We start from the raw sequence: 18,085 nt of genomic DNA, 5'->3' as shown, positions 1-18,085 counted from the left end.
GACCCAAACATACATAAGAATTCACTAGTAGCTCGGGTCAGGGAAGAATCAGAGTAGGATCCCCTGGCCGGGGAGCCTGGCAAAGGGTGTGGGTAAACGATCCTAAAAGTGGGTCCCTTCAGTATTTTGGGCCACAGCCCCCAGTGTGTTTTTCCCTTGGAGATAACACTCCTCCACCCACCTGTCATGGTAGTCGTGAGGAATAACAAGTAGGCTGGGATGAAGAATATTTTTAACTCTGGAGTTAGAAATGCTGACTCATCATCACCACCATCACCATCACCATCACCTCCTACTCAGGGAGCTGGTTTTCTCTAGTCGGGGAAGTGAAGCTCTGGACCTAGGTGCTGGCAAGGCCAGCAATGGTAACATGGGAGCGCTCCGTCCCTGTCCCAGCATCCTACCTGTGCACCTGTGACCCTGTTCACGGGCCTGAGGGCAATGCCCTGTGGACTCCCAGAACAGACAGGGTAGGGGAGACACGAACCAAGCGATCCGGGCTTATACTGGCCCATTCTCTTAGACTTCCCTCCTAGCATCACTCAGACAGGAGACATACTACATTTTCATTCATATGAGTCGCTCATTTGTTTATTCAATAAATATTTATTGAGCACTTACCATAGGTGAGGACATGTGTTATGAGTGAAAAACTGAGTCACAAGTGCCTCTGCGCTTTCAAGGGCACGTTGGTAAGTCTCCAATTCCCCCCTCTACTCCTCTTAATGTGAACAATCAATCAGAAGGACATGGGTGGGTGAAAGGGCTACTTTGTCCTTTAAAATGCCAGGAGTCCTAAAGATACTGGAACCCACAGGTAAATAAACCAAGAATTAAGAAACCCCCAAGGCAACTGAGGGCAAACAAGACACTCTCTTTGTTTTCAGCCCAGACACTAGAGTCCTATGAAAATATGAGGGGATTCTGTTAGTTTTAACTAGACACATCTGCTGCTTGGTTAACTGAAAAGTCCCACATTGTAAAGCTCTTGGGGGTAAATGAAGTATCCCCCGGAGGTATAGATGAAGCCACATGAAGAAATCCAACTAACACGGAAATTCAGTGGGTGTAAGCCATCACCACCACAAGACCCCATTCCCAACTTACTACACTGTTACCTTGACCATCTTACAGATGGAGAGTGTGAATGTTGTTTAGTGAGCCGGCCGGCCAGCAACACATGAAAGAATCCTTACTCCTAGGACCCCTGCCGCCCCCCATCACACACACAAAATGCGTACTTCTGCAGAGGGAGGGAGTGCAGCCGAGATGTGCACAAACTCTGGGCTCTTAGGTCGGAGGGGTCTCAGTTTGACGGCTGTCCCATCCCAACACTGACTGGCTCCATCCTGTGGATGAGTTACTTAACTTTTCTGAGTCTTAGTCAACTCATCCCTAACGTGTGCATAATAATAGCTATCAAAAAGGGCTGTTCTGGATAATGATTACAGAGCACCTAACGTGGGCTCTGACACACACAAAGTGATCAATAAATATCGATTCCCACCATATGGTAGCTTCTAGACCTTCAGCCTCTGGACGGTCTACCCCCTCCTTTGTCCTGTTTCTTCCTCCTTCTGTTTGGTTTGCTGTTTCCTCTTCATTGGCAGATGCCGAGCCTAGTTCTCACAACAGAAGATGCCCAGCATCTTGGATCCACTTATGAAATATTTGTTTATTAAGCCCCTTCCATGTGCAGTATGCTGCGTTAGAGCCAGTGCTGGATACAGAGATGAATTAGATGTCAACCCCACCTGCAGAATCTTTATAATTTAGGAGGGAAGCCAAACTTGTAGTACAACACAGAGTGATGCACAACTTCAGAAAAGTAGATCAAGCGTTGCAACTCAGAGAAACCAGAAGTTATTTCCATCTGGGACAATCAAGGAAGACTTCTTGGAGGAAGTGCCACAGAAAGTAGGCTTTAAGCATGGGTAGGACTTAGATGTGTGAAGATGGGTGGAGGGCATTTTCAGCAGGGTTATGGTAGGAAAGGAACGTAGGCAGGAAAGCCAAGGGTTTATAGAAAACCCAAACTGGCATCATGTCTGGGATATGGGTAGGATAAAGGAAAGACAATGCTGGAAGGCACAGTGGCATCAGACTGCCCAGGATCTTGAAGGCCAGCTTAACACATCTGGGCATTATCTGCAGATGATGGGAAATCAGTGAAGGCTTGTAAGCAGGAAGACAGTAAGGCCGATTTGAATAGCATCTCTTCATTGCTTTTCCCTGTGAGTAGCCTGCCCCCCTCATAAGTGGCTCTGTGGTCCAAAGTCTGCATTTCCCTCCTGTGTCCCTGCCTGAGCAGAGCATTTCCCTCCATATGTCTACTGCAAAGGCCATGCCACCCTTTCAGAGTGCTCCTGAGTCTTCCCTTCCAGTTGGAGTCCACGGAAGTAATTCATGCTGATGTCATAAATGATCCGCACAATCTGAACCCAAAGGCATATGTTTCTGTTAATAGCATTATCACTCGTCTGCTCCTGGGGGACTGGCCCTTCAGAATTTATCATTAGAGGTGTACAATGTTGTAAGAACAGTGAGAAAACTTTCAGGCATACTAACAGACCTCAAGAGAAGATATGAGATCGTAAGTACTTTTCAGAATTAGAGGGAGAATTATCACTGCAGCAGGGAAAGAAAACACACATACACATACATACACACACACACACACACACACACACACACACAGTTATCTGTTTGCCAGCTTCTTAAAACACTACAAACCAGAGTGAGTTCCCTGGAAATCTACAGGCACAATATATGCCATTTATTGGAGAGTATTCATTTTAATTATCAGTCCCCTCATCTGAACAATTCAGTGTGGTTTGAATGCCCTACCTTACCATTTCACATATTCATCCTATAAAGGGGGAGAAAATGCCAGCAAAATGGAGGAGGGGAGAGATGAAAGAAATAGAAGCAGGGGGAAAAGCAACCAAGGGAATGCAGCAAAAAAGCACAGAGGAAAGAAGGAGCAGGAGAGTGGAGATGAAATCCACTGCTGGGCAGATACAGCCTCTGCCTGCCTGCGAACCGAGCACAGCGCCAGGTGTGTCTGAATGAATGACCAGAGCCAATTTAATGCCCTGAGAGCCCGCTCTGCACTAAGAGCTGAAGATACAAAGATGAATAAGGTCAGGCCCCTACTCTTAACCAGCTCAAAGTTTAGATGGGGAAACTGATAAGTAAACAAGTGGACTGCAATACAATGAGCAGAAATGCCACAGGAAAAAGGAGCTGTTGAAAAAGCATTAAGAGCGCCAAGGGAGAGAGAAAGAGGGTTCTTGAAAGGTGTGCTATTTGTGTGCCTTTGGGTAAGTCACTGGCCCTCTGGACCTCATCTCTAAGAGGCGATTCTGTTTGGCTGCCTCTCTCTCAAGGTTGTTTTGTCATTAAATGAACTGGTGGCTGAATATCCACCCTGCAAACTGAGAAGTCCTGTGCCAAATTAGGAGATGGCTATTCCCTCTGCTCACGTGAGCAAAAGCCTGTTTGGTGCTTACTTAGGGCACATAGTACCCGTACGGGGGGGGGGGGGGGGGGGGAGTTGCTGAGCACGGACCCCTCTCTGGCTTCTCCCTGTGCCTCTACCACCCCCATCTGGCTTTCCACCCTGTCTCCAAGCACCCACAAATGCACAACCTGGAAAAGAAGATGAAGCACTCACCAGCGTCAGGTTGCCTCCAGCCTTGAAGTCCACAGAAAGCAGCAGGGCCAGTGCCTGGCCTCCCCGTGGGTGGGGGGCACTGCGGGGTCTGAGAGCCCTTGTGCTAGCACCGGCCGCCTCTCCTGGCAGCCTCAGCCTTCTTGCCTCCCTTCACCAGCACTTTCCCGTCCCCTTTGCTGACTATTTCTCTGCAGGGGTTCCGGGCTTTTGCTGTCTCTCCTCTCCCTCCCCATTTGGGCAATGTGCTTCTCCTCTTGGGGAAGAGAGTGTTTTCTCCAATCTCCTGGAGAATGTGTGTGAGGACCAGGGGAGGCCGGTGACCCTTTGAGGCGCTCTCTCGGGCCCTAACCCTCTTCCTCCGCCTCGCCCACCCCCGCCATCCCCTCCCTCCCCTCCCTCGCTCTTCCCCTCAACCTGTCCCTTCTCCAGTTCCTTCGGAGTCCACAATTCCCCCCTCGTCCCGTCCCCTTTCTTCAGGCCCACTTCTTTGCCTGGTCTCGCACCCCCGGCCCGCACCCCCCGACCCGACCTAGCACCGGGGCGCAGCGCCGGCCCCTCCCTCCCCGCGCGCCAAGTTCCCGCGACTCCCGGCCCGGGACGCGCCGCCGCTCGGGACTCTGCTCAGCAGCCGATGACGTCACTGAGCTTCGCGCCCGTGATTGGCTACTTTTGGGCTTGCGGCGGGAGACTCGGCAGATTCGCGTGGCGGGTTTCTTTGTCCCTCCGCCTCTTCAGGTGGAGCTGGGGACGCAGGCTCTGGGCTCCGTGCGGTGCTTGTCCGGCGGGTGCAGGGGCCACCGGCCGGGAAGAGAGGCGGTGACTCAGGCCCTGGGGTTTGTCGCGACGGGCTGGGAGCAGAGCCGGGGAATCAAGTGGGCAGTGGGTCGGGCGCTGGAGGAGCAGCGCTAACTGCGCGCCCGCTAGCAGGTGGCCGCCGCCGGCCCGCCGCGGTCTGTCTGCAGTGGTAGGGGCCTCCGCAGGAAAGTAACAGACCTCTGGACTTGGGATCAGGCGTTAAAGTTCCAGCCTTTGCTCTTCTGTTTGTATGACCCTGGGCAAGTCACTTCATCCTGTTTCCACGCGGCAGAACAGGAACCAGCGTGTTTATTTTACGGGTCCGTTAAAAGGATTAAGAGTAAACGTATTTTCTAATTATTAAACCTGTTGTTATTTTAGTAGATAATATGGTCTAGCAGAAAGAATCCTAAATAAGGAATGAAAAACCTTCACTTGTCTTTCTTTTTCTGGGATGACCTCACCAAGTGACTTTTAACCTTCGTAGGCTCCATTGTCTTCATCTGTGAAGTGGGAGAACTGGACCAGAGGATCTTTAAGGTCTCTTCTGGCTCTGACACTGTATGACTGACTGGTAAAACTTAGCACCCTCCTTTGATCCCCTCTTCGGAGGAAGAGCTCACTTCCTTTTTCAGGGCTCTAGTTATAATCTCTCCCCTTTGTGGGAAACCCACCTTCTCTTAGGGATCCTGGAGAACATACTTTGCATTAAGGGCCTGCCCTGTCCCCACCCCCGACAACCAAAGTATCCCAAACAGTAACAGCAAATACGTAGGGCTCATCCTTGATGGAGATTCTCTCCCCAGGCTTCTGGCAGGAGCAGGACTTGGAGCTGGGAACTCTGGCTCCACTCGGCGAGGCCATCAGCTCCACAGTCTGGAGCAGCCCTGACATGCTGGCCAGTCAAGGTGAGAATCCAGGCCCCTCATCTCCACGTCCCTCGGTTCCCTCAACCATCCTCACGTCATCTCCCACTCATGTTGCCTCTGCCCTATGTTCTCACTCCCCTCATTACCACACAGCTCCATCCGACATTTTAGCTCTTAGTTCCACACCACCAACTTCTCTCGCACCCCCGCCTCTTCCCTTACTCCAGTGCAGAGACCTCTGTATTCCCTACTCCTTTTTCCCAAAATGATTCCAGGAGGAGGGTGTTACTCAGACTAAAGAGGTTCTGGAAGACACAATCGAGGCAGAAGTCTTCCAAGGGACCCAGGGATAACAGGATTTCTCGTCAAAACTTGGTATATGGCGAGCAGTAAGTGAAAGGTTTCCCAAACCTCGCCTTCAGATGCTTAAGGGATAAATCACGTCCCAGTTACTCAGCCAGCTCCGTCTCTGGCTCACTAATCTTAAAATCATTGTTTAAATTTTCAGCTTAGACGGTTAGTTGAGGACCACTCCCCTGAAGAGGCCACACTACCTTGAGAGTCGAAGAACAGAGCCGTAGTCCCCCCTGGAGCCCCTGGTTCGTAGAAGGATGGTAGGCAATCACTCCACCTCCATGGCCTCATTGTCTACATCTATAAGATGAGGGAATTGGATGCCATATTCCCAACGATCCCGCTCAGTCCGTGATGGTTCTAAACACTAAAGCCAGTGGCCAGACTTTGTGCTCCAACGTGGAGATGGACACCCCGAAGCGCGGGGGCTTGTTATCAAGCCCAGGACACGCCACCTTCTCTCCTCGGGGCCCCTTCTCTGCTAGGCGCATTTCCATTATGTATTTCTTGGAAACGGAGCTCTGGTGACCAAGGAGGAAAGGAATAACAGACAGGGCAGGGGTAAGGTCAGTGCCGGGGAGAATGGGGATTGTTTAAAATTACTCAATTAGGGAACGCAGGAAGTCAATTGCTATTCAGAGAAGAATAACGCTGCTTACCTAGGTTAGCGCCTCCAAAGGAATGGTGCCCGTGCTTCAGAATCAGAGCTGGAAGGTGTTGCGTAATTTAGTCCCGCGGTGGTCGCTGCTCTCGGGTCACAGCAAGTCAGTCCTGGAGATGAGGGGATCCGCGTGGGGAGCAGAAGCCACGCCGAGGGGAACACGGAACCATGTCAGGTGGAGGGACTCCCGGAGGCCAACTTTTTTTTTTTAATTAATTTGCCTAAGGAGAGAAGGGTGAGAAAGTATTTGCATCACATGGAAGGGAAACGTTAATCCTTTACTCTAAAATAACAGGATTTGGGTTGGTGTGTTGAGAGGCTGGTTGTCTGGGTACCGAAAGAGTGTGAGCTGACGATGAAGGGAAGTTATGGTGGGAGGAATTGAAAAGTCTGTGCCAACATGTTTCAGCTTTTCTTTCTTTCTTTCTCTTTCTTTCTTTCTTTCTTTCTTTCTTTTTTTTTTTTTATCTTTTTGGTTGCTTATGCCACAGTTTTATCAGCTACCTCTTGTGTAAATGAATGTGGGACCCAAGGCTGTCTTGGCCTTCTCCTCACTTTTAGTTTTGGGATTGTTGGTCTCAACCGTCTCTCCTGTCCTTGCTCGTACAGGCAGGCGGAGGCAGGAAGGCAGAGCATAGAATGACAGGTGCGTGTGCGTGCTTTCAAGGTGAATGGCAGAGCCTCTCAGGAAAGAAGCATGTGCTGTGCTCTGTGTAGATTTGGGTGCCTTTATTCCCCTAAGTGTCTGTGACCCTGTCAGTTCACTCAGCAAACATTCAACAAGTGACTGTTTTTCTATGTATTCCAAGCAAGAGGAAATAAGGTCTGTCTCCCCTTCCCCACCACCTCTGTTCCTTCTCCCACGACGCCTTAAGAGAATGCAGACACCCGGGCCTTAGACTGTCTGGGTTAGATGAAGCGTGCTTTGGCCCAGAAGTGGGTGGAGGGGCCGGGGCTTCCTCGGGAAGCTGACCCTCTTTTACTCCTGCAGATAGCCAGCCCTGGACCTCCGATGAGACCGTGGTGGCCGGCGGCACCGTGGTGCTCAAGTGCCAAGTGAAAGATCATGAGGACTCGTCTCTGCAGTGGTCTAACCCTGCCCAGCAGACTCTCTACTTTGGAGAGAAGAGAGGTACTGCCCCAGGTCTCCTCTCTCTGGGGCAACTGTGGGTTGGACCAGCGGTCCGCAGAGCCCGGGGGAACACGTGCCTGGGGTGTGGAAGCTGGGAACTGGGAAGGTGTGCTGTTTGAGGAGGCAGCAAGCCAGGCTCCAGAAAAACCACAGTGTGACAGCTCTGACCTGAGCCACGCTGGTCCCACGGGGTCCTCCAGTGGTGACACTCCCAAAGGAGCCCTAGGATTTAGCTGGTGTCAGGGTTGCCCCGTGTACTTCACAAGGCAGCCCACGAGATTCAAGCCTACTTTTCTGAGCGTCCCTGAGGCTGCTGTGCCTCCCCAGTGGCTCAGGAAGGCGACTGACCACATAAAGACTGCTCGAACTCAGGAGCAGTTTCCCCCGCCCCAAACCATGCTAGACCCCTTCTCTGGAAGATGAACATGAAAAGTGCCGGTAAAAGCCCTGCTTCCCGTTCTCCCGATGTCCCCAGCCCTTCGTGATAATCGGATCCAGCTGGTTAGGTCCACTCCCCACGAGCTCAGCATCAGCATCAGCAACGTGGCCCTGGCGGACGAGGGCGAGTACACCTGCTCCATCTTCACCATGCCTGTGAGGACCGCCAAGTCCCTCGTCACTGTGCTCGGTGAGGCTCCCCAACCCCAGGGGCTCCACAGCGTGCTTCCTTGCAAACGCAGCTCCTAGGTGAGCCCCTGAGGCAGCCAGGGGCCGGGCAAGTCTCCAGGCATTTGGGAAGACTTCAGGCTGTGCTTCCTTTGCAATGGAACAAAATGCAAAGCGCCCTGGGTTCTGATCCTTCCTCCACTACTTACTGTGTGCTCTGGGAGGAACCGCTTACTCTCTCTGAGCCTGAATTTCCTAACCTATAATTGAAGGGTGCTAATGTCTATTCCACGTACCTCCCAAGATTGGATGAGGGAAACACGAGAAGTGCTTGCAGTGTGTGCTTCTAATGTCCAAGTACCCAGCTGCTTACGTGCTCTTACCTGGGTCTTCCGTCTCTGTTTCTTTCCTTGCGCCCCTGGGCTCCACACCATTTCCTTAGCCAGCCACTTGTGCTGTGGGGTGTCAGGTCATGTATCAGAGCTTCCCTGTGGGGCCTTAGGGAGAAGATTGAAGAGAAAGATGATTTCTCTAGTGCTCTACCCATTCTAAACCAAAGTAGGACTCACACATCCTGCCCCCCTCCCCCCGAGAGGCCATCTCTGTAGGGAGAGCTGAGGTCACCTCATGGTTCCTCTCCTTCCTATCTTGGCCATCCCCCCTCCATGGCAGGAATCCCACAGAAGCCCATAATTACCGGCTACAAGTCGTCATTACGGGAAAAGGAGACAACTACCCTAAACTGTCAGTCTTCGGGAAGCAAACCTGCAGCCCAGCTCACCTGGCGGAAGGGCGACCAAGAGCTCCACGGTAAGGTCCCCCTGCTTTGGGGTTCAGGAGGAGGTGGTAGGGTGGGTGAGGAAGAGAGGGGTACATGTCTGTGTATGTGCACATTAGCATGGTGCAGAAGGAGAAGGACAGATATTCTGTGCACACTCGTGTGTGTGTGTGTGTGTGTGTGTGTGTGTCTTAGGGCCTACATTCTCCCTGTGTGTACATAACCATTTCACAACTTTCTAAGTTTGTCTAAGTTGAGACTCGCCATCTGTATGTCTGCCGTGGGGCCCACACTGTATCTGTGTGTCAGGGCTCACTCTGTGTCTGTGTGTATGCGCGTGTATGTGTCTGCTCTGTACTCCAGGAGAACCAACCCGCGTTCAGGAAGATCCCAATGGTAAAACCTTCACCGTGAGCAGCTCAGTGACATTCCAGGTTTCCCGGGAGGACGACGGGGCGGACGTCGTGTGCTCTGTGAACCATGAGTCTCTAAAGGGGGCTGACAGGTCCACCTCTCAGCGCATCGAAGTTCTGTGTATGTGGTGGGCTTGTGGGTGAAGAAGGATCAGGTACGAGATGGGGGCGGCGGGGGCGGGGGGAGCGCCCGTGACTATACGCGAAGCACTGTGCACAGATAAATGATGAGTCGAGGGGTGACAGCACCAGGCCAAGGGTCAGCAAGCTTTTCTTTAAAGGGCCCAATATCGAATATTTGAGGCTTTGGGGGTCACATGGTCTCTGTCTCAACTAATTAACTCTGCTGTTGCTGCAGGAAAATAGCCCTAAACAGTATGTCAACACATCGGTGTGGCTGGGTTCCAATAAAACTTCAATTACAAAAGCACGTAGCTGGCAGGATTTGGCCTCAGGGCAAGTTTACCAAGCCCTGAGCTAGGCCAGGGTTATGCAGCTAGATGGGAAACTCTAGTGGTGCCTGCAGCAAGCCAGGAGTCAGGAGATGCAAGTCCGTCTGCCCCTCCCCCCACCGCTACGGGCCCTGTGCGGTTTAGGAGATGGCTTTGGCCACGACCTGGAGTCTTCTTTTGCTCTGTGGGAAGACGAACCTGGCAATCACCAAGGCTTCTTCCTAGACCACCGTACTGTGATTTCAGGATGCCAGATTTTCCTGTGGTCCTCCTCCTCAGCCCCAGCTCGCAAGCGTTCTTAGTCTGACCTATGGTGACCACTGTCGTGGTCATGACTCCAGACCTTTCCAAGGTCCTCGTTTCTCTGTGGAATCTGCCTTGACGATGGACAGGAAACTTCCACGCTGCCCTGAGGGAATTTGTAAATTTTCTGAGTGGGGGAACCAAGAAAAAAGAAAGTACGAAGGCAGAAGACAGAGAGTTATAAGATCATGTATCTCTTGTCCTAACTTATCTAGAGGCTGGGCATCTTCCTAAAATAATTCCACTGCGTCATCTTCTTTTTTATGGAAGATCCTGGACTGACTGCCTTTGGTGCTCTTTAAAATTGCCAGACCCATTGCGGAAAGCAGAACGTGAGGCAGGCTTGGGGTGGTGTCACTTTCCCTTTGGCAGACTCTCAGGCCACAGCTGGCAGCCCAGATTCCAGCTGCAGGGCCTCTGCCCCGTCCCTCGGTGGCTGCTGCTTGCTTCCTGGTGTTAGCGTGCGGGTCAAGGGGAAAGTAGCTATGAAAGACCCTTGCAGACTTGAGAGTTCTCTATCGCTGTGGGTGTTTCTCTGCTCAGTAGTTCTGAGTGTGGGGGCCCTGGCCTTGGGCTCCTTCCCTCAGGCTCTGGTCCCTGTCTGGGGCTCAGGACGGCCTTCCCGTGTCCGCACCCCCTAGACGGCTCTGTCAGGCACCCAACTGTGATCAGCAGTCAGTCAACAAATGCTAGACTCCAGGCGCTGTACTAGACGTTTCTATGGCTGTGGGGCCTTGGAGCACCCATATTGTCACCTGGCCTGATTCTCTTTGTCCTGTTTGATCTGACGGAAACGCGTTCATTAACTGGTTGTTGAGGTTGGCTGTGTCCTTAGGGGAAGCTCGGCCTCTTTATCTGTGGTGCTAAGCCAGCATCTGGCTGTATTGTTCGTGAGGCCATCTGGACCTAGCCTCCTAGTGGCCCTTGGGCGCCTGTGGCAGATGCCATTATTCCTTCACAGAGCTCGTCTACACTGTGGCAGTGCCTTTCTGCAGCCCAAATGTGACCCCCATCTCTTGTTGGGAAGCTCTTACTGTGCAGTGGGACGGACTGCTGAAAATGCAACTTTGCGTTCACACGTTGCTTCCAGTGCAAGCTCCCTGGCAGAGCAGAAAGGATTGAGAGACTGTGAGCTCAATAAATGATCCAGTTCAAGTTCACTGGTTCCATCAAAAATGTGTATGAAGTCCCACTTATGTGCTAGGCACAGGTGACCCAGCCATCCTTTCCCAGCTGTGAGGACATCCCTTTGGTCCCCGCCACAGACAAATCTTCAGAAATCCTAGCTCTACGAGGTTGCCGTGTGAATCCCACGCACATTCAGCAGCAACCGTGGATTTGCTCTCGAGAGGTTGGGGGTGGAGGTCTCTGTCCCCAGCCCCGCCAGCGCTTGAGACATGTGGGGGTAGAAGCCGGAATGCACAACTGGATGATGGCGGGGTCGTGGTCCTCTCCTTGACGGTCAGTTCTGTACCGACACCACTTCCTTCTCCACAGACACACCAACGGCAAAGATCAGGCCAGACCCCCCGCACCCCCGCGAGGGCCAGAAGCTGTTGCTGCACTGTGAGGGGCGTGGCAATCCCGTGTAAGAAGATCGGCTTCCTGGCCCCACTCACCTCCGCACCTCAGACCGCGATCTTCCCTTAGTCTCCCCATCTCCCCCCTCCTTCAGCCTCTCGCTTTCCCTGCCCCTGCCCCACACCATCTGTCCCCTGTTTCTCCTGCAAAGCAGCAGAAGGGGGGCCCTCCCTGGCTGCCCCCAAGGCCCCCTGAGAAACCACCAAGTCACAGTTAGACACAAGTTAGGAAATCGCCCCCGTCCCCAGGTCGAACCCCAAGGGGTCACCCCTCCCTTCAGCAGCTCGTGCCTGTGGCCCCCTTAATGCCTTGAGCCTGTATCAAACCATCCTTGACTTCCTCCACCCAGGTATTTTTTTTTTTTGTTCCCTTCAGCCCTCTGGCCTGCTCTCTCCCAAATGCGTGTGATTTCTCTGCCTCCGCAGCCCCCAGCAGTACCTGTGGGAGAAGGAGGGCAGCGTGCCCCCACTGAAGATGACCCAGGAGAGTGCCCTGATCTTCCCTTTCCTCAACAAGAGCGACAGTGGGACGTACGGCTGCACGGCCACCAGCAACATGGGCAGCTACAAGGCCTACTACACGCTCAATGTGAACGGTGAGCCCTCCCAGCCCTCCTCCGCATGCACCTCACCCTCCCTGCCCACCCCACACTCTGCGTCTCTGTCTCCTGAGAGCACCCCTTGCTGTGCCTCGGGGGCAAGGGGGCTCACCACGGGAGGGCCTGGGACTTGGGCTCTAGGTCCACTCTGGAATGTGTAACGTGGAAGCAGTCAGCAGGATGGCGGGCTCTCATCTGCCTCTTTGGCAGTGATGGTGCACCTGACACCATCCTCCCACCCCTGCACCCCACAGGCAGCAACAACTACAATTCTGTGTGACGAGGCCTGGAGTCTCACCAGGGCTGGGGGGGGGGGTCCCTTTCCAGTGGGCTGTCTCAGGGCTGCTGCTCCTGTGACCAGTATGGGATGCATGGTGCCACCACCACCTCCTTTCTGCAGACCTTGGGCAGGGTAGGGTGGGTCCAGGCAGAGCACAGAGATACGTTTGTACGAAGCTGAGACACAAGGCATTTTCTCTGATGCCATATCTTCCAGAGACACTAGTGATGCTTCTCTGAAGTTCTTCCCAAAGGTGTGACCACAAGACCCAGCCTCAGGAGCAGTGACAGGCTGGCACAGAAGTCCCCTTATTGGAGAGTGGGCAGAATTTTTGAAGATCCCAGCGGCAGCAGGGTCCTGCCTGAAAACCTTATAAGCTGAGAATAGGGGAAATGCATTGTCGGGGGAACACCAGAGGTTCCCTTACTGGAAATGCCCATTCAGTCCATGGGGTGATGGCAGTCAGGCCTCCCATGGATAAGAGACCTGAGACCTTGGGACCGGGGTGTTTGTGTGGATGGGGTGATTCTGACTCCAGGGACAGACCTCAGCACATGGGAGCTGTCTCTGCACCACAAACAAAACTTCTGTAGGATGCCAGCAGCAAGGACCAGTGTCAGCCCCCAGATCTCCCCTGGGCCATTCTGAGGGTGACTGGCAGGGCGGGGAGAGAAAGTGCTTGGCCCCTGTGGTTGGTGGTTGGTCTCCTGCTAGTCCCCCTCCCCCACCCAGGCCTGTCTCAGCTCGTCCAGCTCCAGTGCTGACCCCTGGTGGTAAGAGGGGGTCTGCATCTCCTGGGCGGCTCCTGAGCCGTCCTGACCCCACCAGCCTGGAAGGAATAGAAGGAACTTTCAGCAGAGACAGGGATCCATAACTGATGATCCCAGAAGTCATTTTGGCCCTGGAAAGCTATGTTTTTGTAAGGGGTTTCTGTTTCCATAGCCTTGGAACAATTATCCAGGATTTTTTTTTTTTTTTTAATGTGGACTGTGTGTCGCCTCCTGCCTGGGAGAAAGACAGGAGTGACGTCCCTCTGCTTCTTCCCACTCAACACCCTCACCCCCACCCCATCATATCACGGAGCCCCCAGGCCCATCCTCTCCCCCCCTCCCAAGCAGAGCATAAAAAACCAGAACATAAATGTTTTCTTTTCAAATTAGGCGTAGACAGTCAAGGAACCAAAAAGCTGGCCCAGTCAAGCTTGAGGAGACATAAGGTAGGAAAGACAAAATATGTAAGGAGTCAGTGAGGCATCAAGACTCAAGCTGAGTCTGTGGGAAAACAGCAGCACTCCCATGGGTGGGAGAGTTATGTCTACGGCTAATGTAATTCTGGACACATCCGAACCGTGTCCTGGGCCTGGGCACCGTGTCCTCGGATATTTGGGACTTGGACTAGGCTGGTGCTGTCCTTGGCGTGCCTGGCCCGGTGTGTGCTCTGAGGACCTACCCCCATAGAAGCTGCAGTGGAGGACAGCTTCTCTAAGCTGGCGGCGGAGACATTGGCCACCATGGGAGGAAGCTTGGGGTGGGGGAGGGGGGCGGAAGGAAGGAAGTAAGGAAGGAAGTCTTTGCCTTTCCCACAAACCTCTGGGTGGTGGGACGTGACTCTGGAGTCCCAGACCTCCCGGAGGAGGCAGGCTGGAGGACTGGGATCTGGCGGGAACGCGGAACTGCTCTTCACCCAGCGGCCGCAGTCCATGGCCTTCTGTGAGGTGCTGTCAGAGCCCCCATTCCCGGCTTCATCGGTGTTGCACTGCCCCCTCTGTCTGGTCCCCGGGCAACGGGGAGTAGGTTGGGGGTCCCTGTAGAGAAGCCAGCTCTGAATGGCAAACAGACAGGCGGTAAGAGGGCCTGGGGGAGATAGAAGGAATAGTCTGATACCCCCGAAAGTAAAAGCAAGAGCGAGAACAAGAGATGATGTAGATGTTAAAGGGGTGAACTTTGACCCAACCTTCAGTGCTAGAAACACAACTTAAAGGTTTGAGTGTGAGCAGATTTGTCAGTTATTCACAGATACATAGTTTTTTAGTGATCACGGCATTCCAGACGCCGTGTAAGAAAGAAGGTACGAAACAAGGCACATGCCCTCTGGCGTAGGACCGGCTCCACTACGCTGCCGGGAGCCCGCGCTCCGGGCTGTGTTAGACTGCCCAGGGCCAGGCCAGAGGGGCTCGGGGACGGGGGCTCTTCCCAGGCCTGACCGAGTGCGTCCCCTCCCTGCAGACCCCAGCCCGGTGCCCTCGTCCTCCAGCACCTATCACGCCATCATCGGCGGCATCGTGGCGTTCATCGTCTTCCTGCTGCTCATTCTGCTCATCTTCCTGGGCCACTACTTGATCCGGCACAAAGGTCAGACGGGGTCGGCCGGGGGCACAAAGGTCAGAGACGGGGCCGGGTAGGGAGGCGGCTGGGAACTGGCTGCAGGACGGGCCTCTGGGGGCTCAGCCAGCACCTTGGCGCGTGAGAGGAAGGAAGAAGGCGGCCGGCCCTGTGATGACTGACTGAGCGCCACCAACCCCGCGGTACGGCCAATCACTTGGCCATCATCCAAGTAAAATCGAGCCTTCCCGCTCTATCCGCGGCTGCTCCCACTCCACTCCGCCCGCAGGGTCTCGTGCTTTCAGGCAGAGTCCTGCCCTCGGTCCCACCTCTTCCTGCGCTGGCTTCCTTTCTCATCTCTTTGTCCTTTGGTCCCCTGGCCCCTTGTGCCCACACCGTCTCTCCTCTCCTCTCCTCTCCTCTTCCGTATGGATGCCTGCTACACCTCAGACTTCCCTCTCTGTACCTACTTTAGCCAGCAGCCGAATGCATGGGCTGACCCAGATCTCAGCTACCTGCTTATGACCGACCTGCAGTTTCCCTGTCCCCACCTAGGGTGTGCATGCACGCATGCACATATTCACGTGTACACAGATGCTCACCCATGCATGTACTCATGTACACAGATGCTCACACATGCACGAACTCACGTGTACACGTGTGCTCATGCACGCACACACATACGGGTACACGTATGCTCATGCACGCACGCACATACTCACGGGTACACGTATGCTCATGCACGCACACACATACTCACGGGTACACGTATGCTCATGCATGCATGCACATACGTGTACACGCATGTTCATGCACGCACACATATACTCACGGGTACACATATGCTCACGCACGCACATAATCATGTGTACCTGTATGCTCATGCACACACGGACATACGTGTACACATATGCTCACACATGCACATACGTGTACACATATGCTCACACCCGCACATACTCGTGTGTACACATATGCTCACACATGCACATACGTGTACACATATGCTCATGCACGCACATACTCATGTGTACCTGTGTGCTCGTGCACACACGCACATACGTGTACATGTATGCTCACGCACGCACATACGTGTACACATGCTCGCGCACGCACACACATGTACACATACATATACATGCACACATACCCACACATGGTACACACTTAGGCAAATACACACCTATGGGCACGCACATGTCCATGCATATACATGTACACACACTTATACACACATGAAGACATGTGCATGCATACACACACAGGTACACACACACCTGTGGCACACACATGTACATGCACGACTCACATGTACACATATACATAGAGGCACACACATACTTATACACTCGTGCACACACACACATACATGCACACATACGCAGGTATACACACATACACCCCTATGGGCACACACCTGTACATGCAGTACTCACATGCACATGCACACACACACATATGCAGGCACACACGTACACATGTATGTATACACACGTACGCAGACACACATACACCTGTATGTGTACACACGTGTGCAGGAACACATACATGTGTGTACACACATATACACACATGCACATATACACACATGCACACACAAGGTTTTTTCCCCGTTTTATAAATGAGATTCTAATTAAGGGCAGCATTCATTCATTAATTCATGAGGTGTGGTCAGGTGATGGATGTTGGCAGCAAAATGCAAATTGGGTCAGGTGGGGAGGTAGAAAGCTCTAGGCAGGAGAAACATTGCAGGAGCAGGTGTGGTGGGCAGGGCAGGGGTGGGGGGTGGGCTTCAGAGGTGTAGAAACTCTTCCTGAAACTGACAGGAGGAGCTTCTCCCCGTTTTCAGGAACCTACCTGACACATGAGGCCAAAGGCTCCGATGACGCCCCAGATGCAGACACGGCCATCATCAATGCAGAAGGCGGGCAGTCGGGCGGGGACGACAAGAAGGAATATTTCATCTAGAGGCGCCCAGCCACCTCCTGCGCCCCCCAGGGGCCCCACGGGGACTGCTGGGGCCATCACCAACCTGGACTTGTACAGAGCGACCCCAGGGCCGCCCCTCCCGCTTGCTCCCCAGCCCCCCCCACCCCCCTGTACAGAATGTCTTGCTTTGGGTGCGGTTTTGTACTCGGTTTGGAATGGGGAGGGAGGAGGGCGGGGGGGAGGGAGGGTTGCCCTCAGCCCTTTCCGTGGCTTCTCTGCGTTTGGGTTATTATTATTTTTATAACAATCCCAAATCAAATCCGTCTCCAGGCTGGAGGGGCAGGGGCCCTGGGTGAGGAAAGCAACAACCCTGGAGTGTTAGGAGGAGAGTGGAGGCGGAGGGGTAAGGACGGAGGGGCCGAGTGGGGCTGGTCGCGGGCACCCTCCCCGGCCCTCCATCCTCTAGCACCGAGCAGCTTCCTGGCCTCCCGGGGGAACGGGGAGGTGGTGAGCAGAAGCTGGAGGGGGCTTTTCCTCTGCTAGTCACGCACCTCAAGCTACGGACAGGGAAGCGGGTGCCACCCTGTCGCCCCTCTTCCACCACAACGGGAAAGGGGTGAGTGGGGGTCCCCGTGGAGGAGGTGTGACCCGCAGGAGGAAGGCAGCCATGCAGGGACCCAGGGCTTCCGCATGGGGAGGACGCAGGTCCCTGCCAGCAGGGGGGAGATCTGCAGGGGGTGGGTGGCGGAGAGGGCCCGGGAGCCCTTGCCCCCTGTGGCGAAGGAAGCCGGGCCCTGAGGGGGTGCTCCAGCAGCTGTGGGAGAGCCGCTGCTCTGGCCCCTGGCTCTGACCCGAGCCCCGACTGTCGCACGGCAACCACTCCTCCTGGCATCGCCCGGCAACCACTCCTCCTGTCTTGTGCCCGTACCCCTTCCCGCTCCCTCAGCAGCCAGGCAGACGTAACAACAAAAATACTAAAAGGAGCTTCACTGCACTGAGCTGTGTCCTGCCCAAACGAGGGGAGTAATGTGAACTCTGTGAGTGTGTGGCTGTTGTGTCCGTGCTTGTGTCTGTGTGTAGATGCACGTGTGTGTGTGAGACAGAGGGAGCGCCCAGGCAGGTGGGGGGCTGTGGGACACTTTGCAAAGGAGGACTTCGGCGGAGAGGGCTCCTAATCAGGCCGTGTACCTCACCTGGGCTGTGGCTCAACCCCCGTGTCCCAGGCCACCCTCAGTGCTCACCTGTCACGGGAAAACAGACCCAGGATGTGTTTTGCTCACTTGTCCATCTCATCTCTCCCTACAACACGGAGCACTCAAACCCTGCCTCGACTTCCC

At 53.9% G+C, this 18,085-nt stretch overlaps 1 protein-coding gene and 1 long non-coding RNA gene across 6 annotated transcripts in view; one reads left to right on the top strand and one right to left on the bottom strand.

Annotated features, from left to right (window-relative positions):
- LOC117803489 overlaps window positions 1–4,413 on the bottom strand; it is a 97,197-nt gene extending 92,784 nt beyond the window's left edge. For all 3 annotated transcript variants that reach the window (XR_004627428.1, XR_004627426.1, XR_004627427.1), the window contains exon 1: window positions 3,677–4,413. This is a non-coding gene — a long non-coding RNA (uncharacterized LOC117803489). The remainder of the gene's footprint in view (window positions 1–3,676) is intronic.
- Window positions 4,414–4,489: 76 nt separating this feature from the next.
- On the top strand, window positions 4,490–16,943 carry CADM3 (cell adhesion molecule 3). 3 transcript variants are annotated; one of them, XM_002927273.4, is made up of 10 exons: window positions 4,490–4,791; window positions 5,278–5,379; window positions 7,347–7,487; window positions 7,963–8,115; window positions 8,766–8,903; window positions 9,235–9,405; window positions 11,537–11,627; window positions 12,046–12,215; window positions 14,724–14,849; window positions 16,669–16,943. In XM_002927273.4, exons 1-10 carry the CDS (start codon window positions 4,722–4,724, stop codon window positions 16,785–16,787), a joined length of 1,281 nt encoding a protein of 426 aa, XP_002927319.2. In that variant the 5' UTR covers window positions 4,490–4,721; the 3' UTR covers window positions 16,788–16,943. The 3 variants fall into 3 exon arrangements, with proteins under 3 accessions (XP_002927319.2, XP_034523222.1, XP_034523223.1); XM_034667331.1 differs by lacking the exons at window positions 14,724–14,849; window positions 16,669–16,943 and adding an exon at window positions 13,659–13,908 and having other exon boundaries at window positions 4,580–4,791; XM_034667332.1 differs by lacking the exons at window positions 4,490–4,791; window positions 5,278–5,379 and adding an exon at window positions 6,980–7,001 and having other exon boundaries at window positions 16,669–16,942.
- Window positions 16,944–18,085: the final 1,142 nt, after the last annotated feature.

This window comes from Ailuropoda melanoleuca, chromosome 8, assembly GCF_002007445.2.
Source record: "Ailuropoda melanoleuca isolate Jingjing chromosome 8, ASM200744v2, whole genome shotgun sequence".
NCBI lineage: Eukaryota > Metazoa > Chordata > Mammalia > Carnivora > Ursidae > Ailuropoda > Ailuropoda melanoleuca.
The sequence above is the reverse complement of the archived record's forward strand: the minus strand, read 5'-3'. Positions and strand labels throughout refer to the sequence as shown.

What these genes read in the sequence shown, in the direction of transcription:
- CADM3 (XM_002927273.4), top strand. Translation starts at nt 4,722, where the DNA reads ATGACCCTGGGCAAGTCACTTCATCCTGTTTCCACGCGGCAGAACAGG. An exon ending in TCAGCGCATCGAAGTTCTGT is followed by an intron (nt 9,406 to 11,536) that starts GTATGTGGTGGG and finishes CCTTCTCCACAG; the next exon opens with ACACACCAACGGCAAAGATC. An exon ending in CTACACGCTCAATGTGAACG is followed by an intron (nt 12,216 to 14,723) that starts GTGAGCCCTCCC and finishes CCCTCCCTGCAG; the next exon opens with ACCCCAGCCCGGTGCCCTCG.